At 36.6% G+C, this 25899-nt stretch overlaps 1 protein-coding gene across 1 annotated transcript in view; it reads left to right on the top strand.

Moving 5' to 3' along the window:
- The window catches only part of Erich3 (glutamate rich 3), a 73234-nt gene that overhangs the window by 14097 nt on the left and 33238 nt on the right, over positions 1 to 25899 (top strand). The window contains exons 5-8 of the mRNA XM_026409546.2: positions 187 to 402; positions 12419 to 12599; positions 19405 to 19591; positions 25142 to 25422. Of these exons, the coding sequence (XP_026265331.2) occupies positions 187 to 402; positions 12419 to 12599; positions 19405 to 19591; positions 25142 to 25422 (865 nt within the window). The remainder of the gene's footprint in view (positions 1 to 186; positions 403 to 12418; positions 12600 to 19404; positions 19592 to 25141; positions 25423 to 25899) is intronic.

Raw genomic sequence — 25899 nt, 5'->3', positions numbered from 1 at the left:
TTGCTCTGGATACTATAATTGCATATAAATGCAATTTTCTGCAGACTGGTGCATTTTGGGTTTGTCTACGGATACCAGTTGTTTTTGTATACGTTGTCATTAATACAGACTGCTCTTGTTAATTTTGGTTTAATTGGGTCACCACTTCTGTTTCATTGGTTCTTACGTCATGAAATTTGATTACAGGGCAAGAAGGCAATGATGAAGTTCAGGAACTCCATGAACAATTCACAAAGAATGAATCCATATCAATTTCCACGCATTAACAGTTACGTGATGCCTGTTCCTCCTCTACCTCCTCCCCGAGATGGAAAAGTCACAAGGGATAATAGATCTGAAACATGGAGGAGGAGATTTCGTCCAGTTACTGCTCCGAATGGCTTGGAACCTCTCTTTCCCAGGGTGATTATGGGATGAATTTGTCTTTTGTTAATTTAACACAAATTACTTTGCACAAAGTTTGATTTGTAGTTGAAAAATTTGGGGGGATCATACTTAAGATGCCTTGCATTAAGAAATGCAATGATTTGCTTCTTGTAATTTTTTTGGTATTAGGTTTTGAACCCAGAAGAGCTTTACTAATGAGTTACATCCCAGCCCTTTTTATTTATTTATTTTTTTATTTTGAGACAGAGTCTCACTAAATGGCTGAGATTGGCCTTGAACTTGCTATCCTCCTACCTCAGCCTTCCAAAGTGCCTGGGATGACAGGTGTACAACAGTCCAGTGAGAAATGTAATGATTTTCATAAGTGAATTTGTAAGCTTCAGTGAATCTGAAACTAAAGATTTGGGTAGCTTTGTAGAGTGACTAATTCAGCATAATTGATGATAGAAATCTCAGTAAGTTTTGTGGTCAATTTTAGCTTGAATTACCCCAATTTCCAAATTATTTATTTCCCTTAATTTGCTGATTTAAAGTATCTTAACATTTCATTTGTGAAAATTCAGGGACTTAAATATACCTGGAAAATGTGATATACCTTATCAAATTTTGTTTTTAACCACTTAATGCCAAATGAGTGTGTAATGCTGAGAAATAAATTTCTCTTAGTGTTTTTTTTTTTAAATATTGTAGTTTGGGGTACTCAATTCCTGAAAGTACTAATAAAGAACAATTAAGTCTGTACAGATAAGGGCTAGTGAGAAGACAAAAAGTTCTCTTCATCTTCTTTATGTAAATATACAACCAGTATTAGTTACATATAATTTTTGTGTTTATCAGCAGATGGCTGGGTCAGATTTCACTGACTGAGCCTCAGGGAGGGAAATATCAACATGCACACAGACTATTCTGGCTCTTCAAAGTCACGCTTACTTTCAAATGCCTTCTTGGCCCCATGTCCACATATCACTAGCAGCAGCTGTTCTCACCTCTGGCCTTCTCAAAAGACTGGGGTCTTCTTTCTTCTTGCTTGCTAGCATTTTCTCCATTCAACTTGATTTTTATCAATTCTCTCCCTTTGCTACTGTTTTTGACAGATACCTCTCATCCATGAAGACCACCCTTCATCTTGTGTCCTTGATCTTTGACTCTTCTGTGGCCTAGGGTATGCCTTCCTCCTCTCTAATTTGTTTTTTTTTTTTAGCCTTTAATATTAATCCCTGCTTCTCAACAGTCCTAGCCTTACATAGGGTAATCAAATCCTTTCCTCACAGGCTGTAACCTTAGACTTATGTTTTCTCCTTTCTTTCTCTGCAAAGTTCACGGAAGAGTAATTCACTGTATCTTAGTCTAACAATCAACTCCACCTTCTGACAACAAAGTTTGATTTTTTCCTCTCATGATCATCTCTACTGGTCAGCTGCAGTTCTGAGACTCAGGTGAAGGAATAGCTCAGACTGAGGAGTCACTCTAGAATTCCAATGTCAAAGCAAGTCCTTAGCCAAGTCGAGCAGCCTTGGAATGAGAGCATCATCCTCTTGCAGAGAGGGGCGATGAGTATTGGAACTATAACAGCTTCTACCACATCTACTATTTTCCTTTCCTTTCTTACACTGCATTCTGGCATTGGTTTCCCCCAGGCCAATGAACATACTCCTTGAGGAATGTGACCCTCACTTAGCAAAAAAAAAAAAAAAAAAAAAACAGTTACTTTCTTACCTTCTTCAAGTACTTGAGTGGCTACATTTTATTTTCTGATGTTGCATTACATGTCTTGGATAAATTCTGCCTGGTCACACTTGAAAAAATTCAAGTTTTCTGGGTGTAGTGATGCATGCCTATAATCCCAGTGGCTGGGGAGGTGGAAGCAGCTTCAGCAACTTATCGAGGACCATAAGCAACTTAGCAAGACCCTGTCTCAAAATAATAAATTTTAAAAAAGGGCTGGGGAGGTGGTTCAGTGGAAAAGTGCCCCTGGGTTCAATCCCCAGTACCAAAACTAAATAAAAAACAAACAAACAAACAAACAAATATATAAATTGTCCCATCTATATCTGATATATAAAAGTGCATAAATTCATTTTACTGTCATGTATAACTAATTAAAAAAATTTAAATTAGAATGCTTTAAAACTGTATGTGCAAGTTAAATAATAACCAAACACCCACATATATACCACTTTTTTAATGAAGTAGAAATTTATTATCACATTAGTCTTAAGCTCCCATTTCCTGCCCCATCACATCCCCTACTCCTTCCTAGAATAACCACTACACTGACCTCTGTTTCCTCTGTCTCTGCTTTTCTTTAATGTTCTGTCATTTCTGCACATGACACGTCAGACATAAGCTCAAACCCAGCTTTGTAATAAAAGGACAATATTTCCAGGAGAAAATAAGCTGAAAAGAATCATTGAGTCAGAGCCTGGGTTTGGCAGGACGTGAGTGTGTCCTGCCTGAGAAACAAGGGCTGACCAGAATCAGGGTATCTGCTGAGGGCTTAGTGTGGGCCAGACACAGATGTCCAGCAAGAATGTGATCAGTGCTTGGCTTCTGGAGCCGGACACCAAAGAGAGAGCAACAATTTCTCTAGCTGATGGTCATAATGAGGGAAGCACACACCAACATCTGAGCTCAGTTCCCCTGGGGCTCTGCGTTCAGGCTTGAAGCACAGCATGGGTCAGTAGGAATCTTGGCTCTGACAGACTTTATCCTGTCTCTCCAGTTACAGGCCTTCAGTCTCAGGTTGTTTTTTTGTTTTGTTTTGTTTCTAAACCTCTGTGTTTTGTCTTTGGAATCTCTATTATGGCAATGTTGAAACTTCGAGACTGGTGCTCTAATATTTTTAGCTTTTCTCTTCTGCCTACTTCATTATCCTTTTGTTTTACTTTCTGAGAGACTTCAATTTTATCTCCCATGCATTCTTCTGAGATTTTTTTTTCTGCTGCCCCATTTCAATTCTAAAAACTCTTATGTGTTCACTGAATGTTAATTTTAAAAAGTATCTTATTCTTGTTCTGTGAGATTTTAATTATTTGGTTATTTGTGGAGACAGGCTTTGTGGGCTAGTTTATATTCAGTTTTTGGAAAGGATAGGATTCCTTAAATTTTGGGAGGAGGGTTCTCTAAACGTCTAAAAGATACATATTAATAGTGTTTTTCATATTTTTATATCCTTAGATTTTTTTATATGATTGCTCTCTCAGTTCCTGAGCTATAATGATAATCTGTTCACTATAACTATGAATTTGTCCATTTCACCTTGTAATTATGCCAATTTCTCTTTTGTAAATGTTTGGAATACCTCTTATATGCTTTCAAATGATTTAGGATTTTTTTTTAATCTTACTGTTGAAATGAATCCCATATCATTAAAAATAATCCTTTTTATCACTTACCTTTTGTCTTCTTAAAGACAAAATCCTTAAGGCAGAAGGATTGCAAGTTCAAGGCCAGCATTAGCAACTTAGTGAGGCCCTAAACAACTTAGAAAGATCCTGTCTCAAAATAAAAAAATAAAAATAAAAATAAAAATGGTCTGGGGATGTAGCTCAGTGGAAAGTACCCTTAGGTTCAGAACCCAGTACCAAAAAAACAAAACAAAAAACCTTCAGGATTTAAATATATTAATGCAGCATGTGGGTGGCTTCTGTTTAATCCAATCTGAGAATCTCTGTTCCATTGATGATTTTAGTCCCATTACATTTATTTTGTTTCATGGTATATTTAGATTTACTTCCCCCATCTTAGTTCACATTTATTCTTAATCTGGATTTTTCTTTGATAGTGGCAATTTTTTTGCTATCATTTCCTCCTTGAAACTCTCCTCTCTTGTCTTCCAGCCACTCTGTTCTCATGGTTCTTTGCTATTACCTTTTAATTCTTGCCTTACTCCTTTAGAATCTCTCTTTAGGCCTAAGTGTGGCCATCAGTACAAGCATCAAACTTGACATTTGTTTTTCTATTCAAAATGTAGCCATTTATTTATGTGGTTTCAATAGTTTTCCGTGTGTCTCCTGCATTTGTCTTTGGCCCCAGGTCCTTGAGGCAAGGGTAGAGAATTAATCTGTCCAGTGGGGAGAGTCATGCATTTTTACTTAAGTACACAAGAGCTTTTTAATTTAGATGTAGATAAGAGTCATCTAAGGTGGGATGACTCTCATGGCTAACCTATGCATTAAAGTCATTCTTTCCTTCTGTGACTAGTGCCCACCAAAAGTGTCCTTCAAATGCTCTTAAGAAGGAAGGGAAGAAAGAGGTAAAAGACAATGAAATATGGCTTGCACTATCCAGCAAGTTGTCTTCGCGCCCTGTTGCTTTGCCCTGTATTGTTCTAGCACCTTCAGAGCTTTATATAGTATTTGCAGGATCTACGATCCTAGTTAGATTGTGCTCTGAGGTTTAACTTTACTCACCTCTAGATTTTTTTGTTCCCCTCAGGATTGAGAGAGCCTGACCTTACTGGTTACCTACTCTATACAAAAGTCTAATAAAAAGGTGGATGGATAGACCCCAAAATAGCTTCTCTAAATGTGAGGATATAGGTTTTAAAATAAGAACTTTTATGATTGTGTGTCAATTAAAAATACTAAAATAATAAAATAATAAAACTTGTTTTTTATATATGTATGATATATATATATATATATATATATATATATATATATATATATATATATGAAGGCAAAGAACTTTTCTGAGAATGTTAGTCTGGACCTTTCCTCATGTCTCATTGAAGTCTTTTCTCCACTTCCTTTCTCTAAATGAGCCCTGTGCAATTACAGGTGCCGGATGGATAGGTCCTGCTGCCCCTCACATTCAGCATTGTGGCAACTTAAACCAGCTTCTCCATTTAATTGCCTTATTTCTCTTAAGCACAACCTTTTCTCTAGTAATTTGGTCTCAAAATCTAGAACTTCTTCCCTCTACATCACACACAGCCAGTTAATTGCTGAGTCCTCTAGATCGGAGTTGTCCAATAGAAATTTAATGCAAGCCACATAAACAATTTTTACTCACTGCATTGAAAAAGGTAAAGAGTAACATGAAATAATCTTAATAATATATTGTACTTGATAAGTGAAATGTTTTAAGAAGTTAATTTACATTTTTATACTATGACTTTGAAATTCAAGGAGTATTTTAACTGACAGCACATCTCATTGAATGAGCCACCTTTCAAATGCCCTTTAGCTAAATGGAGCAAATGACTGCTGCACAGCTCTAGATGTGACCTTTACAATGGCTCAAGTATTGATAAATACTTTTCCATTCTCATTGTTACATCTGTAGTTTAGGGGCTTACTAAAGAACTCTCAATGTAATTATCACAATGATCTATATACTTATGTCTTGCCTCTAAATCAACAAATAGCTCAGTTATGCTCTTATTGATTATGAACAACACTATCCTCAGTGCTAAAGTTATCAATAAGCCTAAATCCTTGTCTTCAGACAGATTGCAATTGAGTAAGGGAGACAGAAATGTATGCATCTAACCATGATACATTGTGATGTGCACCATCATCATTTGGCACAATGAGAACACAGAGGAAGGAATATTAGTTCTGATAGAGATTGGAGAATGCCTCAGAGGGTAGGCAGTATTTGAAATGGGGTTTGAGTAGGAAGTTAGCAGACAGAACTAAAGTTAGGTGAAGGTCAAGGAAGAGACCGGTGTGGTGGTGCATGCCTGTGATCCCAGAAGCTAGGGAGGCTGAGGTAGGAGGATGGTGAGTTCAAAGCTAGCCTTACCAACTTAGCAAGGCCCTATGCAACTCAGTGAAACCTTGTCTCTAAATAAAATATAAAAAAAGATCTGAAAATGTGGTTCAGTGGTTAAATCCCTGGTACAAAAAAAAAAAAAAGTCCAGAAGAGGAAAAATAAATAATCAACACGCCCTTTCAATTTTAATAGATTTTTCATAATGATGCTAAATGAAATTTTCTGGAATGATGTGCTCCTCCCCTGCTTAAAATATTCACTAGCTGTCCTTTGCTAAAGAAAGCAGCTAGATTCCTCCTGGCTGTTTTAAAATACAGAAGAGGTGGGGGGCATGAGGAGTGTGTGTGTGTGTGTGTGTGTGTGTGAGAGAGAGAGAGAGAGAGAGAGAGGGGGGGGAGAGAGAGAGAGAGTCATTTATGTTCATTTATGGTGAGACTATATAGATGAGAGATGATTGCCATTGAAAAGACAGTTCCTTACTCTCACTTTCCAAGATGCTGACACCCACATGCTTTAGTCAGGTACCTATTTGACCCCCTGTCCAGACACTGTGTTTCAATCAAGTTTAATTAAAACCCTACACCATGCAGGGATACATAGAAAGCAGTAGTATAGATAAGAAAGCAGAGGGAGTAAGGAGGCAAATGTAGGCAAGAGCCTTTATTGTGATTTCTTTAAGAAGGAATGGACAAGACTATGTATACAGTCTTGGATTTGGATGAATAATTTCAGAAAGCTCTGGGGTGTGGGGTCTCCCCAAGTTGTCTGTTACCTGGCCCTGAGTGATTATGGCAAACTATTGGCTCCAGTATGCCTGATAGAGGAAGTCGGGGTGGCAGATGTGGACTCTGGGTTGGTTAGTTTGCAAATGAAAGTCCTTTAATATCCCTAAAAAGTGCTTAACACTGGTGGGAAATCTTCCCTAGGTCACTGAGGGCCCAGATTCCAAAATGTCAGAATAAGAAGTCATGCTCAATCCATTGGCATTCAAGGCCTCTTGGATTCTGGCCTCTTTTCCTGCCTTCTCCCCTACTGCTATCCAGGCCAGCCTGAATTACTCTCTGTTTTCAACTGCCATTCCCCACATTATGCTTTTTTTGTTTTTTAACTTATGCGCTAGAAATTCACCCACTTTCAAATTTATTATTTTTTCTCATTTGATTACCTGCTGTCATGTGTTTGCTTTTTGTTAACTCTTAATAAAATCTGAAATTTTATGTTTAATAATGACAATAATGATTACACCTATAATTAGTAGGCCTTTAGTATATGGTAGGAATTTTGCTTAGTTTTTAACAGAAATTTTCTATCTAATGCACACAGTAAATCTAAGAAAGAATATCTCCATTTCCGAGATGAGGCAACTAAAGCAAAAACAATTTAGATAACCTTTCCGAGGTCACAGAATTTATTATCAAAGGTTAAGCATACAGTTCAGCAAGCTGATATTTGTATTCCTTACATCCAAATGATATGGAACTCATTTAGGAGACTTTCCCCTTCAAATCTCTGAAGAAGTTAATTGTCATTTGTCAGGCATTTCTTTCTCACAGAGAGCAGCTGGCTCTCTTACTGATATTTCTTTTCTTTCTTTCTTTTTTATTTTGGTACTGGGGACTGAACCAAGGGTTCATTACCACTGAGCCACATTCCCAGCCCTTTTCATTTGAGACAGGATCTCACTGAATTGCTTAGGGCCTCTAAGTTGCTGAGGCTGGTGGCTGGCTTTGAATTTGGGATCCTCCTGCCTCAGCCCACCCCACCCTACCAGTCACTGGGATTACAAGTGTGCACCACAATGCCCAGCTTGATATTTATATTAGGAAGGCAAATATTCTTTTTCTCATATTTTCTGTGAGTACCTGAAAGATGTGTAATGACATCCACCTTCCTAGACCTCAAAGGCCTTTGCTCTCCAGTTTGTACATCATAAAATAATTCTACCTTTTCCTTTTCTAAAGGATATTGGTACTTCTCTGGCATCCCTTACTATAGATACTCATAGATACGCATGAACTTTTCTTGTTCCTAAATTCTGGATTTTTAAGGACATTGAGGATAGCCATTTGATTTTGCTTACATTTCATCCAGTGTATTTATTACCAATAAGTTCATGTGAAACTTGAATACACATCCAGTGTATTTATTACCAATAAGTCCATGTGAAAAATTAAACTCTTATCCTTTTCACCTTGAGCAAATATCTTGGAAATCAGGGATGACTTTCAGATATAGATCCTCTTTCTCCAACAATAAAACCTAACAAAGCTAAGGCTTTGTTAGAAAAATTGCATATTCCTTTGACTCAATTTTAAAATCTTTTTTTCAGTTTCCATTATAGTCAGTGTATTATCTTGGCATTTTTTATTCTTGGTTTTTCTCACCAGTTGCTCCAGATTTGACTGTGAGAAAGGAAAATAGCATCATTTCAATATATGATAACTCAACATACTTCATAGTAGGCTTGATTCATTTTAGACATTTTCTTTTAAACAATGTTTTTGCTTAAAATTAACATTGTAGTTTAGTAACTATACAATCAACCAGGACTTGAAAAGCAGTTAAAAAGCCACTGGCCAGACAGTGTTAGTACTGACCCTGTGAACAATGCCCTGGAGTAGAAGAGAGACCAAATATGGTTCTGGGTGCCACAGCAATGGTTGGAGTTCAAGGGTAGAATCTTTACTAAGAGGGTCAGAGTCTCAGTCTTCCTTATCAAAAGCAAGAGCCAGATTTTTTGTATCAATCTTTTATCAAGGATGAGCCCCCAAAGTTGGTGTTTGAATGAACAGAACACTTAAGTCAGTTTTCACGTTCTGATTACTACTGTGTTCCAATGTATTGTAGCTTTTTTTTATCAGCAAAGGGGAGAAGGTGGAATAACTCATTGTTTCATTTCTACATCCAGGTCCTCACTGGGGGCATTAAGATGGATAAGATGTCACCCTATCCCTCTGAGGAATGTAAGGAAATAGTTTTGATATCATGTGACTCATATAGTGATTGAGGCTTAGAAATTAAAAACAGGTTGATACTGTTTGGACCACTACAATCAGGTCACTTACTGGACCTTTAAATGTAAAACAAGAAATTGCATCAAGGGATAGCAAGAGCTAGAGAATGTAAGACATTTTATGTTTGAGGAATGTTGGAATTTATTATGCAGATATTGGGAATTGTTAATGAAATTTAAGCAGGAGAGTCACATGATTTATTGAGGATCAATAGATCCGATATCCAACAGGGGGCAAATATTTGAGGGATATGTGATTGGAGTGGGGAGACTATCAGTAGGGTAACCATATATTCCAGTGTTCCTGAAACAATTCATATTTCTGCCTGTTTTTTCCCTCAAGCATAATAATCAGTCACTGTGTACCACTTTGCTTTTTTGTTTTTGTGTGGGCGGAGTGGTACTGGGGATGGAACTGAAGGGCACCCAACCACTGAACCACATCCCCAGCCCTGTTTTATTTATTTATTTATTTATTTATTTATTTATTTATTTATGTGTGTGTGTGTGTGTGTGTGTGTGTGTGTGTGTGTTATTTAGAGATAGGGTTTTGCCAAGTTGTTTAGTACCTTGGTTTTGCTGAGGCTGGATTTGAACTCTCGATCCTCCTGCCTCAGCCTCCCTGAGCCTCTGGGATTACAGGTGTGCACCACTGAACCTGGCCCTGTGTTTCTCTTTGGATGACACATTCAGTGGACCCTACTACTTAAGAATCTATTGCAGTGGCCTAAGACTTTATGTTTCAGGTTCACTAGGGTTTGTTTAAATGGGTGGAGAAGAGTTGTTGCCCAGTACTCTCAATTACAACAGGTACTTTGACACCAATACAGTCTCTTCTTAGATACTTCACACAGGTCAGGACAGGGATAAAAGAGATTACAGTTATAGCTTAGTACATCAATCAAATGCTAAATATTGCAAATATGTAATGGCTGACTGGTGAACTATTCCCTGGACCTGTGATTTGTCACATTGTACTTGCCTCAGAAATTTGAAAGAAAATAAAAGGAAAGTCTTAATCAACTGGTGAATGAAGTAAGAAAGATAAGCCTTGGTTGTGCAGGGCTATGAGACCTTGCTCCTTGAAATGGAACTGGATTTTCATGAAAGGTTTTGGTAGTTATTTGAGGACAGCAGGAAAGGCCATGGAACCTTGTTAAAGTTTTATCAGTCTGGGGGGTTATTATAACCTTGGAAGATGGTAAATACAGAGGTAATTTAGTCAATTAAAAGGGACAATGGTTTGTTTCCTAGTATATGTACTAAATCACAAGCTGTGGCTTGGGCCTCCTGTTAGGACACAGAAAAGTTTACTCGGTGATAATAATTGGAGAATATTTTTTAAAAAGAGGATGAAGTAACTAGACACAAGAGGACAGAGATGTTGCTATCAGAAATATACTTCAGCAGAAAAAAATTATGACTAAGAAGGAATGAAAAGCGTGAAAGGCTGCCATTTATTTCATTTTTAAAAGTCTCTCCCTCCAGTTTCTCATTTCTTATGTAAGAAGCAGGCCTTCCTCTCACGCTAATGCCACTATAACCTTGTATTTATAGTGTGCTTATCTCCCAGAAGCTCAGAGGAGCTCTCTCTAAATTCATGCCATTTCAGAAAGTATTGCTTAACAGAAAAGGGATGCTATTATTTAATCAGTCACTTCATTAAATGTTGTAGCGGGAGCTTGAGGAGTAGATTTGCCATAAGTGTGCTGATTGTGTGGTGGGCTGCACATGTGCAGGTCACAGTATCGACATCCCCTGCCCACCCCCAACCCAGCTGCTTGGGAAGCAGAAACATGGGATTATGATTTTGCAAGTAGGAGCCGGGCTTGCCATCATGCCTCTGCTTTTGACTGGAATTCAGGGAACTGCTTCTAATCTGCAAAGCATTATATCCAGTTTGCCCATTTGCCTTCATGACTTTTGATGTCCCTGAAATATTTCTGTTGATTATCTCTCTATATATGGGAGCTCTGCATAAGTGCAGGCAAGACAATTTGCCTGAATAGTTTTCAACCTCGGACTTTCCCCCAACATTTATTCTTCTCAGACCGTCATTTGCAGAATTTCATTTCATCAGATTTATTTTCTCTGGTTTTTGCTTCAGAGAAATAGAATTGAACAGAAAAATATTCTCTGAGGTAGAAGTGTTGATGGCTTTGGCGATGGAAATATTTCAGTAGTTCCTTCAGAAAGGTTTTGTTGCAGCTTATTCTTAAAAAAAAAAAGAATGCTTCCCATATATAACTAATTTAATGAGTTCAAACTCAGATAATTGCCTTGCATCTGCTGAAAAAGTTTGTCTCACCACATTTTCTGTTTAACTAAAAATTTCTTTTATACTTTTCATTTAGCTAAAAGTTTATTTCAGAAAGGTGAAAAAGCCTGGCCCATGCACAATTAGAGACCTATTCTGTTCTTACTAAGCCATCTCAGTCTCAGCCCTCTCATCCATTCCTATTTTTCTCCCTTTCTGCCTTCTCCTTTTAGAGGTTAGGCGGACACTCTGTGTTCACACTCATGAACACACTTCAGAATATTATATAGGAAGGAATGCCTAGGACATTTCAAAAATCTCTGGCATGTACATTAATTGCATATTTTATAAAGAATTTAAATTGATTGCCTTATTCAATAGTTTTATGAGGTATTTAAAAAATTTGTTGGATATATTGTTTTGATATTAAGGCTAATATTAGTAATGTTATTTTTTCATGGAACTGTATGCCCCTGTGAGAGTGGCTAATTCTAGCCACAGAAAATATGAGATGCCTAATCCTCAGTGACCACAGAAGGAATCAACGTGAGCATGCCCCTCTCAGATGGTTAAAACCCAGAAATGATGTATTGTCACTGCCCAGTTGTAAGATAGATTCAATTATAAGCACTATTGCTAAATCCTAATCAATGTCAATTTGGATTAGGGCAAAATGATGGCATCAATATTTATTCATTTGTTTGAATTTTTAACAATTAGTTTAAAAAATCAAAAGTAATCTCCTCTTAGCATCATTGACATATTTACTATATATAACACATATGCAAACATACAATAATAAAATGACAAATTTTGTCCAAATTCCCAGTGTTTACAAAATGTAAAGGCAAAATCATATTTGATAGTTGTTTAGAGGGATTTTTTTTTAATGGGCTTGACTTTCTGTGCATTGTATGAATTGACACTTTACTAGGTATATAAAACTAGCCTTTTCTGTTCTTCATATTATAATGCCATGTGAAAAAAAGAACTGATTAGAAAGTAATTAGTTAATAAGCCTCTTTTCTGTTTATTCTAGGTTTCAGGAAGGATTCATAAAACATCACTGCATAGTAATGCAGCTATTACAATGATCTATTTGGGGAAAAATGTGCACCTAGCTTATGACAACCAAGATTTCCGAGATGAAATAAAAATTTATCAACAGCACTGTGGTGGGGAAAACCTTTGCGTCTACAAAGGCAAACTATTTGAAAATGGTACGCATGAAACGTGCATATTTTAATTGCTTGGGGTTGATGTTATAGATAAGCTGTTGTTGATATAATATCAAAATGACTTCAATCACTTTATGAAATTATGCATATCCAGGGACTTATAAACCAGCTGCCTAAAAGTAAATCTAGATTTACTGCTCCATGATTGAAACTGAAGCAGCAATTACTCCTGCAGATTGTGGAAGAAGGAATTTGGAGTGATTTAACCCGGTAACAGATTAATTTTGGGATAGAGATGTATGATCATTAAAATGTTGCACGAATAAGCTGTGCCCCAAATTATAAGTTAACTATTTGGCTTGCCATAGTGAATTATATCATACATTATTCTAAGAGAAAAATAACAGATTGGCAATTTGTTCTTTAGAGGTGTGTTGAGATAAAATCACAAATCCAATAAACTTCAGGGTGAATCACACCTAAATAACTTGGTGCAAAATTTGGCTAAATGGCTTCTTAGTAAATTTCTGTTTTCATCTGGTCATAAATTCATGTTTATCAGAATAAGATAATTTTTATATCCTGGTTTTCACATGCTGTACTGTAGTGTTTTTCTTCAGTATTTGGTTTAGTGAAGAAACAATGAAAAAGAAAATTGTTTACAGGATTGTATCTGTTACTTTTTGCTTAAGAAACTCTGTTAAGATTGTAATACTATTTTTACTAATTAAAGCGACTATTTATATTTGCAGGGTCTTGTCAGAGACTTAGGAATTTAGGGAGTGCAGGACAAACATAGGAATTTTACTTTTGGCTTTTCTGATTTCTCTCATACAATCAAAAGGAAATTGATGGAATTAATGACAAAATTCAAACTCTTAAAGATATAACTACATATTTAGGAATTGCATGTTTTAAACTTCCCAAATAAACAAGACTAAAGGCTTGCATGTTAGTTTTGACTTAAAATGTAATATGATGCTCAATTATGCCAGAAACTGTTTTTCTCATTTTTCATATTTGGTGGAAATGTGATTTAACGTAGACTCATTTTGCCATAGCCTTCCAGAGTTCATTCACTCCATCTATAGATGAGGAAAATAGGAGGTGCTCCAAGTTGGCTCCCCAAGGTTCCACATCCAGTTCTGTACAGTCAAAAGCAGGGCCCTGCCCCTGCCTAGGTGCAAGACCTGGGTCAGTTCTATACTACTTTAGTTAGCTGTTATCAGTAACAATAAGTTTCCTATATTTTCATAATATGAGGTACTTGAAACTCTGAATGAGTTTGGCGTAGATGCATACATTTAGTTTTTTAAGTATAACTTTCAGCTATTAATTTAGGGGAATTACTGAAATTAGTTATAATCTAAAGTTGGAAATTACAGCAAGAACATTTTCCTGGGTCCTAGATTACACTTTATTCAATAAAATGTATACATAATACCTATTTGACTGCTGGATAATGTGGTATATATAAATGAAAAAAATGAGTGTTGGCTGAACAGCATTCTGGTACTCTCTATGAGGGTACAGAATCAGTTTACATGAGGAGAGGGTGTTACCCCACTCAGAATTATTTGGCATACATATTGATACTGGAACTTTTTGTTATGGCATTGGACAGTCTTGAATAATAGGAAGGAATGTGGACTCTAATAATTGAATCTTGTCCATGTAATACTTTGTATCAGCTTGCCTTTGATTGCCAGGAAAGTAATTGTTCAAATTGAAAAGTTGGGCAGTTTAGAGTTGTCTTGAGGTTCAGCAATCTTAGCAGTTTAGTTGGACTGAAAATAATCTGCCCTTTTTACAAATCAAAGCTATGCACGAACCTGTCAAATGTGAATACATTTTTAGAAATTTCTGTTAAAAAATAAGGGCCTTTAGCATATGCTTAGAGCAGTAAACTCATTAAAATAGGGCATTTTGTTAATTTGTCTTGCTTTTCTATTAAAAATAACAGTAAAATTATTTAGGAATGCAGCAAGTACATCTTTTATTCTCAAAGTAATTCATTATGCCTCTTGTAGTTAGATTTTAGACTCCAAATCACAAGCTGATTGCCTATTATATCACCTATGCAGTCACAAAATACTTTTGCTACTTGTAAATGCTACAGTTTCTTCACAGGAATTTTTACTTGCCGCATTTATCTTTTTGAATAAAACCAACCTTGGCCTCATGGGTTCATGTGAAGGCAATGAACAAAGTCCTTTTTTTTTTCCTCTCTCTTTCTTTTGTGCCCCATTTCCTTGTATTTTCATAACGTGATCCCATCTCACTCATTTGTAAGTCCTCATTATCCCCTGGCAAACAGCTCTTCGGCTGTCCCCCACACAATTTTTGTCTTGTGCTGTTTCCTTTGTTAGTGATGCACTATCCTTCCTTCTTTTTAACTTAAAATTTCAACCATTTTTAAGACTTAGGTTGAGCCTTTGCACCTTTCTCAGGGGACTTCCACTTTGCTCTACCCCAGTGGCCCATGGCTCTTGGTACATTGTTTTTTCTTTTTTATTCATTGACTATCTGTTTCTTTTTCCTTGACATGATATCATGTATGGATATTTTTAAAGATTTTTTTTAGATTTCAAGGTATAAATTAAATGCCTTGCAATTTGTTCTTCATAAGCATGCCACTCAATAGTTTTTAGAAATTTGGATAAGTACTGCAGCCATTATTATAAGCTCATTTTAGAACATCATCATGTCAGAAAGTCCCTGGGTGCTCATGGGCAGTGAGTCCTTACTCTCATAGTCAGCCCCCTGAAACCACTGATCTGCTTTCTGTCTTTACAAATTTTTCTTTCTGCAAATGACTTCTGGGCATTTTATATAAATGTAATCATGCAATAGGTAATATTTTGTGTCTTGTTTCTCTCACTTTGCATACCATTTTTAAGAGACATGCATTTATTTTTAGTATAGTGACGTGTACAATTTTGAATTTTGGAGCATTTTAGGATTTTAGATTTCCAGATTAGGGATTCTTAGACATTTAAAGTCTCTGCAAGTATTTAAAAATGCAAAAAATTCTGAAATCTGAAACAGTTCTTGTCCCAAAGCATTTCAGATGAGGGATTTTTCAACTGGATGTGCCAGTAGTTATGCTCATTGTATAGCTGACGATATGTCACCACATGGACATATCATAGTTTCTGTTGCAATTACCAGTTAAGAGTATTTGTATTGTTTCCATTTTGGAGCTATTAAAAATAATGCTGTTATGGACATATAAAGATTTTGAATATGCGTATATTGTGATTCTTGATTGGATTCGTAGGAGTGGCTATTATTGCTTTTATATATTTTTCTGATTATGGGTCCTTTTCCTGTTGTTTTACAAGTCTATTGGAACAAAAGATATTTTAGATTGTATATTATAGGTACTGCAAATTTTAAGAATTCTATTTTTATTTTTTAGTTTGGTCTCAAAGGTGTCTCTGATTTCATTAATGATTGGCAAGAGGTTAGACTCAAACACCTTGAGTTAGTATACCCTCTCCCTTCTGTTGGTAGGGGTGAGATCTGTTGGTAGGGGTGTTAGTTTCCTAAGACTGATTGTAGCTGTCTCTCAGATTGTGGCTTATGACAATAGAATTTATTGTCTTACAAGTCTGTAGACCAGAAATCCCAAATGAAGGTATTAGCAAGTCCTTGCTCCCTGACAAGCTCTGGGGAAGAAAGATTTGGTGGCTCCTGATAATTCTTGGCCCTCCTTTGTCACATGTAGCTCCGCCCAGTCTCTGCTTCTGTCTTGACATGGCCTTCTTTGGACATCTCTGCATGTGTACTCTTTGTATACTTTTCTTTCTATAAGGATGTCAGTCATTGGATTTGGGGCAAAACCGAAAGCCAGGATTATCTCATCTCACTCCTTTACTCATTTTATCTATGAAGACCTTATTTCCAAATAATATCACATCTTGAGGTTCTGAGTGGTTTTCAATTTCAGTGGCTCAGGAGGACATTCAAGTTCCAGTAGTTTCCAAGTCTGCTCCAACTTTTATTTCCACCAGTCTCTATTTCCTCTCTGTATAAGTTAAGCTCCAAGTAGGCTGAGAATGAATGAATAGGTCAGGTCCACTCGGACTCCTGCTCCTTCCAGTTCGCTGGTGATATGGGAGAGCTTATTGAATGCTTCTAAGATTGCCTTATTGCCTGTATCTCCCTGTTAAATTTCTGGTTGGTCCACTGGCATGTTGCTATTCCTAATTAGAACTCCAATCTCAGGGAACCTCTGACCTTCCCTGTTAGCTTGCCTCCGAGATAGCTACTTATTACTGGTAGTGCCACAGGCCAAGAGATTTTTCCCTCTTTTGCTCCCTATCAAGGCAGCCCCCACTGACAGGGAAACTGCTGGTTATTTATGTGCTGCCCTCCCCAATTAGAGCTACTGTGATGAAACAGTGGCAAGAGTGGGGATGAGAGCAGCCCCAGGCTATGATGCCTCCAACTCTCTGCTGTTTCTACCTCAAGTTCAGTGATTTTTTTATGAATGAGTGCTGCTCAGTTGGTTTTAAGACTTTGGTTCATTTCCAGAGACAAATTTTTAAGGGGAGAGGATTTGGTGAGCTCACTCTAGAAGCTTGGTACATTAATTTTGTCTCTCCTGCTGAATTATAACTTTTGGAGGAGATGACCACATTTGATATTTTTATTTTTAATATTTTTGCTTTCTTTCAGTGCCTATAACAGCACTATCCACTGTTGGTAAATAATGAATAACTAAGTTTTGTAAGTATTATAAAGTGCTTCCTAATATTGTACATTACATCATCTTTAAGTCTGCTCTGCAAAGTAGGTAAACTGAGATCTCCATCACCCCATCCATCCCCATTTTATAGGTGAAAGTTCTGAAACCAAAGTTATATAACTTCCCCGAGGACATCCAAGTAGTAAGTGAAGAACTGGGACATGGACCAAAACTTTGTGATTTCTGGTATGAATCAAGTCAGCATTGGGAGATGTCACTAAAATTTCAATTATAAAATTATAAAATAAATACAAAAGAGTAAAAGCAAAGGGTGTCAGTTCTTCCTCAATAAATTTTGGGGGAAAAAAAAGAACAAAATGGAATAACAGCTGGGTGTGCTCTCCAGCTGCATGAGCATCAAGTGGAGGGACAGTCCAGAAGGGATTTCCTGCGCCAGTTCTCAGCATATTCCTGAGCATATATATTTTCTTCCTGCACTGGGTACTTGAGGAGTTACGCGCACAGGCTGCAGCAGAATGGATTCTGTTACACGAATGTGGGGGTCAAGTTTCTGTAATGAAAGCAATCAAATTCGCTTTCTAGTCACCACTTAAGGAGTCTACTTATTATTAAAACAAATGGATTGTTAAACCTATTGTGTTTTAGCTTCCCAGCATGCTAAGTTTTTCAGTTTTCCCCCTAGTTTATTTAATCTCACATCAAAAATACTTAAATGTAAATGGCAGAATTACTTTTTCAGTAGTTTTTTTTTTTTTTTTTTTTTTTTTTTTTTTTTTTAGGACTAGGTGCATCTGACTTAGAAATATTTTAGGAGTATAATGTGGTACACTCACAGCTTTTCTAGGTGACTGTGAAGGATGTTGGTCAAATAATGATTCATTAATTATTTTGGGAGTCCTCCTTTATACTTGTTCTTGGACCTAGAGAAACCAAGATGAGCGATACTAGCTTTAGTTCTCATGGTTTTTTTTACAAACATACAAGCATGTATCTGGATCAGGGTTCTCAAAGTGGAGTCCCAGGAACCAGCAGCATCCGAGTTGACTAGAAACTTGTTAGAAATGCTGACTAAGAAACTCTGGGGTAAATATCAGCAGTCTGTGTTTTAATAAGTCTTCTAGGTGATTCTGGTCCATATTCAAGTTTGAAAACTTCTGTTGTTCATGAGAAGCAGGATTGTAAAGAATAAGGTCTGTAGGTCTTGAAGTTTAGGGTCTCTTGAGTGGGATTTTTGTCAAAGAGAATTACAAAGATTTGGGTGATTAAAGACTATTAATCACAGCCATTGGTTTCTAATTAATTGGTAGGATGTTTCAGTGAGTGGGTGGGTGAGAAAAAAGAAGTCTCAAATTCAAATAGAATTGAGTAACACAGATGGAATAACTCTGCGTCATTCACATATGTATTAGGATATTTAAGGCCACAACTAAAAATGTGAACTTTTAAAAAATCTGATTGACCTCACAGTGTTCTTTTGTCATTATGTACTTTATCAAGAGCATTTGTGCATGTTGCTGCACAAGTATCATCTGACAACTCTGGAGGCTAAGGCACAATGATCCCAAGTTTGAGGCTAGCATGGACGAATTATGGAGACTCTGTCTCAAAATAAAAATAAAAGGGTTGGAGATTAGCTCAGTGACAGAGTAGCCCTGAATTCAATCCCTGGCCTGGAAGGGGGAGGGATGGCAAAATAACAAGAGACAGGCGTGGACTCTGTGGAGATGTTTATCTTTAATCACTAACTCTCCAACTTACTGCATGATAGAGAATAAATCACCGACCTCTTCTAAGCTTCAATTTCCTCATCTAGAAATAGCAATAGAAATATTCCCACCTCTTGTGATTGTTGAGAAATAGCAAAACTAAGATAATCAGGCATAGTGCTAGAATATAAGAAGTGCTCATATAATGTTAGATATCATTGTATATCGAGGAGTTGTATAAGGTATTGAGCATCTATTACAAATTCCAAGTGACAGAATGTGTTTTTGTGATTTAAGTTGTTCTCAAATTAAAAGATGATTTATTACACAATGTATTTACCTAAAGAAAAATGTGGTTGGGAAGATGTTGGTTCATGGTTGCTTTCACTAATGCATTTCTTTCTTTTTTTTTTTTTTTTTATTCCAGAGACCTTTCAGTTTATTTCCAAAAGGCACCATGGTTTTCCTTTCAGCCTCACCTTTTTCCTGAATGGTTTGCAGGTGAACAGGTTAAGCTCCTGCTGTGAATTCAAGCACCGAAAAGGTTCCAGACTTGGAGGCAGACGAGGCTACTTTGGGTTTGTGTGCGTGGAGAGAGCATCTCCTTGCTACAAGTATGGAAACACATTTCTTGCGGTAGAGGGCTGGCTTTGCTGAAGTTTTCTTCTTATGTGTTTATTAATGCATTTCTTTATATGATTTAAAAAGCAAAACCAGTGTATATGAGCCCAAAATATCTATGTTAAAGGCTGTTTACTACATCACTGAAGGTTTATATTTGGAATTAAAAATATAAGATTTATAGATGATTATATAATAGAGATAAAAGGTGCTAGTATTTTAAGTCATCTTACTTTTTTTTTCTTTTTCCTCAAACTGCCTGAAATTCTATTTCTGATAGAAAAGAGAGGACAGTTTTTAAAAAATTTTTTTTACTTTATTTTTTGATGTTAGTAACTGGTCTAGGATTAAAACCCCAAACACATGCCTTGTACCAAGCATCAGTTCTGTGTGACTGAATATTAAAGGTTATGCATATTAGGGGTGCGCTTGCATTATGATGTGGCCCAATTTGCCTTCTCATTATCTTCATTTCAATCTTACAACAAAATGTATGATGAAAGGTTAGTTTTTGCTGTTGTTTATCAGCTTTCATGTTGGACATTCTCTTTGAAATTGGGAGTTTTGCCTTTGGGCTTTCATTTTTTTTTTTCTGAAAATATTCATGGGGAATTGACTTGATGCCAAACTAGAACACAAGAGTGAACCAACCAAGTGACATGCTATCATAGAAGTTATTCTAACAGGAGAAGGGAAAATAACATTACTAATACACTAATAAATCATGTCACATGGCATTAAGCAGGATAAACACAAAACATGATAAGGGAATTACCAAGAGAAAGGGGCACAAGGGTCATGGGATAAGGAATTGTCTTAGAGAGGTAGTCAGGAAACACCTCTCTGATGGTTTTTGAGCAGAAACTAGGAAAAAAGGTCTCTTCCTCCTGATAGCTTTTTAGAGAGGAAAAACATGCAGAAGGCATGAAGGAGAAGCATACTTGGAGTATGTGTGTCTCAGATTATGTGACCAGAGCCAAAATAAGGAATGGAACAGTGATAGAAGATGAAGACAGAGGAGCAGTGGGACCAAACCATGTAGAAGTTCTAAAGTCATACAGTGACCATCATTCAGAGGAGGATGAGAAACCTGCAAGGTTTTGAGCAACTAGCCCAATCTGACAGGAAATCCTATGGGAAAAATAAACCACCAGAGTGGGGAGAATCTTGGAAATTTTTATTTCAGGAAAGAGATATTGGTGGAAAGAGTTTGATGTGATTGGATTCAATATATATTTTAAAGGTAGAGCTTACAGAGTTTTATATATTTTAAAGGTAGAGCTTACAGAGTTTTTTGATGGATAGATTCAGGGCTGACATAAAGAATCAAAGTTGACTAAAAAGTTTTTGGCCTAAATAGCTAGGAAGATGTCCTATTAACATGTACTTAAGATAGGTTTGTGGAAAAACGCAGGCTTAGAGATCAAATGAAGGGGTTTTGGTTTTGGACCACAGTGAGTGTGAGATATCTGAGACACTGTAAGTTACTGTTCACTAGGCAGGTGGATGTATGAATCTGGCTCAGGTAAAGGGTCTTGGCTTGATATCTAAATTTGAGAAAGGTTTGTATGTAGAAGGCACGGCACTGAAAGTCATGGAATGGAGTGAGATTGCTTCAGAAAGGATACACATAGAGAAAATGTCGGAGAATAAGCTGCACATCATTACAAGTCAGAGGTGGGGGAAATCAAGAGGCACCAGCCTGACAAGGATAGTCAGTGTTCAGAAAGAGAACTCAGACCAATATTTTGGAAATGAACAGATGTTTGAAGAAGGGAATGCTTAACGGACTGAAATATGTGGGTAGATTAAGTAAAATGAAAACTAGAGATTGGACATTGACTTGGGAATGTATTTGTTTTTGGTGATCTTGAGACAATTTATAGTGAAGTGGTAGGGATGTAGGCTCAATTAGAGTGGGATACAGAGTAATTGGGGAAGAACTAAGGTCCAAGATTATAGACATATTTTTAAAAGAGTTTCCTTTAAAAATGGTAATTTGGTGGTAACCAGGTGAGGGAATATAGGGGTTAAAGGAACATTTTATTTTTTAAGAGGTGATACCGTAACATGTCTTTATACTAATGGATACTCTAAAGAAGGAAAAATAGATGAAACATGACATGAAGGGGAAAATTGCTAGCACTTTGTGCTTAAGTAGACTAGAGAAGATAGGATCTAGAGCTCACATGGGGTTGTAAACCCTAAGAAGAGAAAGGTCCTTCTTCTATAGCATCAATAGGAACATTGGCATATAGGGGAGAGAGAAAGGTAAGATGGGGGATTACGAAGACCAACTAAAAGTCATCTGCTAATCGTTTCTACTTTCTAAAATATGAAATGCATTTATTAGCTGAAGTTGAGGAGGGGTTGGAAATTTTAGGGGAGGGAACAGGTCTGAAAAAGATCATCCAGAGAGCAGGAGAATTGAATGGCCTAGAGCAAAATTTTGGTGCCAGGAAAACTAATGAGCTATGATTATCCACGTGCAAACACATTGCATTCTTTGGGATATGTACCCATCAAATCTGTACATTTTTAGCTCTGAGCACTTTTTAGGAGGTGTGTGTACCACAACCTTACTGATGACATCTGCTGTTCTATTCAACATCTCCTAGCTTCTGTACAATCCTTTGTGTGATTTCAGATTCACAAAAAGTCCTCTTTACCTTCTTTCATCCACCTTTGCAAATATTACCAAAGTGGTTATGGCATTAAAGGATAAGGCTTGTTACCCTCAACATAACTGTACAATTCTTATAGGAATCGTTTTATAAATTTCTTAAAGAAATTTGTTAATTTCTGAATCATTTCTTCCAATCAAACCTGTAAATCTCAAAGTAGTGTTGTTTGATGTCCCCCTGTTGCAGATTAGGTGAAAGTCAATTCAGAAATGTTTAAAGGGGTAGGAATGGAAAGGTAAATCTAAAATCTTGTTTATTTGGCCCCTGGCCTATTTGAGATGACTTCGATTATTCCAGGGGCACCAATACATAGAACTTCAGTGAGATTTGAGAACCACCTATAAAGAGAACTGATATCATTGGTTATATTGAATATTCCTTTTTTTGGAGACACCATTACAATACTTTTAGTTATTTTAAGGAGTGTATATTATCTCTTCCAGGTTGTTCAAAATGAAATTAGTCTTAACTCATTTAAAAAGGGCTGGTCCTACAAATTTTACAATGTGATAAAGGAAAGATGTGGTCAAATAAAACCACTGGGACTTCTATTTCTAGAAATGATTGGAAATTACCTTCTTAAGGTCTTCAGGAAACAAGAAAATATTAGCAGTGGTCAATTCCAAAATGTGAAGGTTCTACATATTGTGCTCACCCCTTAATTATGGGAAATGTTTGAAGAGGCACGGTTGTTATTTTCAATTGCTAGAGTGAAACTTGGAAGAAGAGTTGCCTAACCAAGGAGAATGCAGAATGAGCTTTAGTAATCAAAATTGACACCTCAGATATACTCGGAAGTCAAATAGGTCGTCATGACAAGGGGAGCACAGATGCTACTCACTTCGTTCGTCCAATTCCCCTTAGCAGATGGGCAATAAAAGTCTGTGCATGCAGTAGAGAGGCATCAAAGCTTTTACATTGTCCCAGAATAACCAAAGGTAACAGCCTATCAGAAGCTCCAAGGAAGTGGGCTTGGTGTTGCCATTAATGAGGGAGGAACAGCTTGAACAGAAGGCAATGCTAGTAATCATATTTTGTGAAGAGGCATGACACCTTTATTCCAAGGAAAGCTATGTGCTAAGCACATCACCACATCACCATTATAGTCCAGAAATATTTATCATGCTTATTATGGGTGAGGTAAGTTTATTTTCTTATTTCATTTTTCTACAGCATGATAGCTTTTGTGCAAATCCTTTTAGCTTCCCCCACCCATGGGGAGATATTGAAATGTTAAGTGATAGAACTCAGTTCTTGTGTTTGCTTATTGAGAGAATGTACTAAGACCAATTCCTGTGCTATTTCAAGACTGAACGTGGCTGGAATTCAGTGAAATCTTCAATTTTAAAAAGTGCTATTAGATTTAGATTGATTTAGATTGAGGACCATTTTCAGATTTTACTATTACTCCTATTGTTCCTGGGCTGACAAGTTTTGACTGCACTTGGAAGCCTTTTCACCTGTCCACTACAAGAGACTTAGTTCCCCAGTAGTGTGTGACATGGAGAGAGGGGGCCATGTGAAGTTCTAGAGAAGGAGGAACATTGAAGCTGATGTCTGCCAGACACCTATTCCAAGTCATGGACTGTCTGCGGGCATTGGTGGAAACTTCTACAAATTGTGTTAGTTTCTGGTGAGAGTGGGTACTTTCTCTGGTGGAAACCCAGCTGCGTGACATTTGTCTGTGTCACTGATCATCTTAGCAGCTACACCTGTCATGGAACACTATGTTGTACTCCAGTGGAAGGTGATGAAGTCTGACAGTTTTGAGCAAGAATTCCATCTACATACCTACATACATCCAGCTAATCTACTGGATGACCTTGAGCAAGTCATGGAAGCTTTTTAGCTTCAGTTTCTCCATTTGTGTAACAGTGACAATTGTTTGGTAATGGTTTGTGGGTGATGAATCCCTTAAGATACTATAAATAGAGTGCCCAGTAAAGAGCGTGGCACAGAGAGTGTATTCAACAATTTATCATTATCATCATTTTATTAATGTATAGATTATTAGTACTGAAACTCTTAATTTTATACTAACTTTAATACTAACTTAATCAATAGCAAACAATTTATTCGCATCACTTTTGTTACAACTGAATAAAAACTTTTTTTAATGTTATAATACACTCAGATCATTTGGGTGGTTCACCAGATTTTACTTGGCATGACTTCATGACTTCCACAAATTGTTGCCCTTTTTGAGGAACAAAATATTATTGCCATCAAAAATTGCTGGCAGACTGCAGTACAGGCTTCAAAAGGCCACTCAAAAACAATAATGTCAATTCTATTAGAATTAGGGTGCAGACTCCTGAGTTATTTATTTAAAGGACACAATTATGTGTGACTATGTATGTTTCTTAAAAACATCCATCATACTTATTTACAGTCAACCTTGTATGCCTTTTGTTGTTATGTTATGGGGATAATAAATTATCAAAGACTGAATGCCATCTTCTGATTATTTTTATCTCAGCTTCCCTATTTATAAACCTGAATGTTCTTTTATTACATAAGTCTCATTGAAGTACTTTAATTATCTATCTATTATTATATATTAGTTTCTACTCATGACTATTATAAGATAAAAATCTATTTTATGGTACAAATTTTGGTTTGACATTGTAGTTCTTGGTTAATAAGTTGTTTATTTTGTGGGTAAGATTGTTAAGAATTTGTATTCATTGATGAGATTTTAGTATCAATCATTTATTTTTAATTAAATTATGTGTACAGTAGAAAAATATTTCTCATACCATTTCTTACTACAATAAGAGATAAGCACTTTAAAAAGTTTTGAGTTTCTACCTTGCCACATAGAAGTTAATAAACACTTTATGCTAATATTTTTCATAGGTGCATTATTGCAATGGGCCTTGACAAAAAACCATCTTCAATGAAACCTAGGAAAGAGAAAAGCACTGATAAAAGAGAAGAACTGAGGAAGGATAGAGAGAATGGGATATCAAGAAGAAATGAGATGGAGGTGAACAAAACCTCTCTCTCAGCCACTTGTTCAGTTCAAGAAATAAATATGGGAGTCAGAGAAGTGAGAACTGCTATGGAAGAAATGGAACTTAAAGGAAAACAAAGACGGAATGATTGGGAAAACAACCAAAGAAATGCTTTCAAATATGGTAATAAATTATCACAGGGCTGTTTTGTTGCTGTTGCTATTACTTAAACTCTTAACATTTTATCAAAAATATGCATTAAATGTTGCTCCTCAATAGAGATCTTTAGGCAGCTCTGTGTCCGGTAAGGAATCCCCAACCTGCTTCCCTGCTTCTTTGAATGGAGTCCTGCATCCCCTATCTTGGAGGAGTGCACACAGACCCCAAGGGTTGAAGGTGCCTGTTGTGAGGAAGAGGGAGTAGAAGAGGAATTTCTGCCTGTGGGAGCCAGAGGCCCTATTGACTTTTGCACAGATCATTTTAACCAAATAGAATTTCACTTATTTCTTTAGGTTTTGAATGTTCTTTTCTTTAGTGCAAATGAATGGCTTTGTGTCAGGTAGGTATAATCTATATGATTATATGCTGAAGAGTATTCCATCACTAAAAGCAGTTGTCATAGGCTCATGGGTCTGGAGACTGTCTGCCTTTTTTTTTTTT

The sequence above is a fragment of the Urocitellus parryii genome, chromosome 11, assembly GCF_045843805.1.
Source record: "Urocitellus parryii isolate mUroPar1 chromosome 11, mUroPar1.hap1, whole genome shotgun sequence".
NCBI classification, from domain to species: domain Eukaryota; kingdom Metazoa; phylum Chordata; class Mammalia; order Rodentia; family Sciuridae; genus Urocitellus; species Urocitellus parryii.
This window is presented reverse-complemented; position numbering and strand designations above follow the sequence as displayed.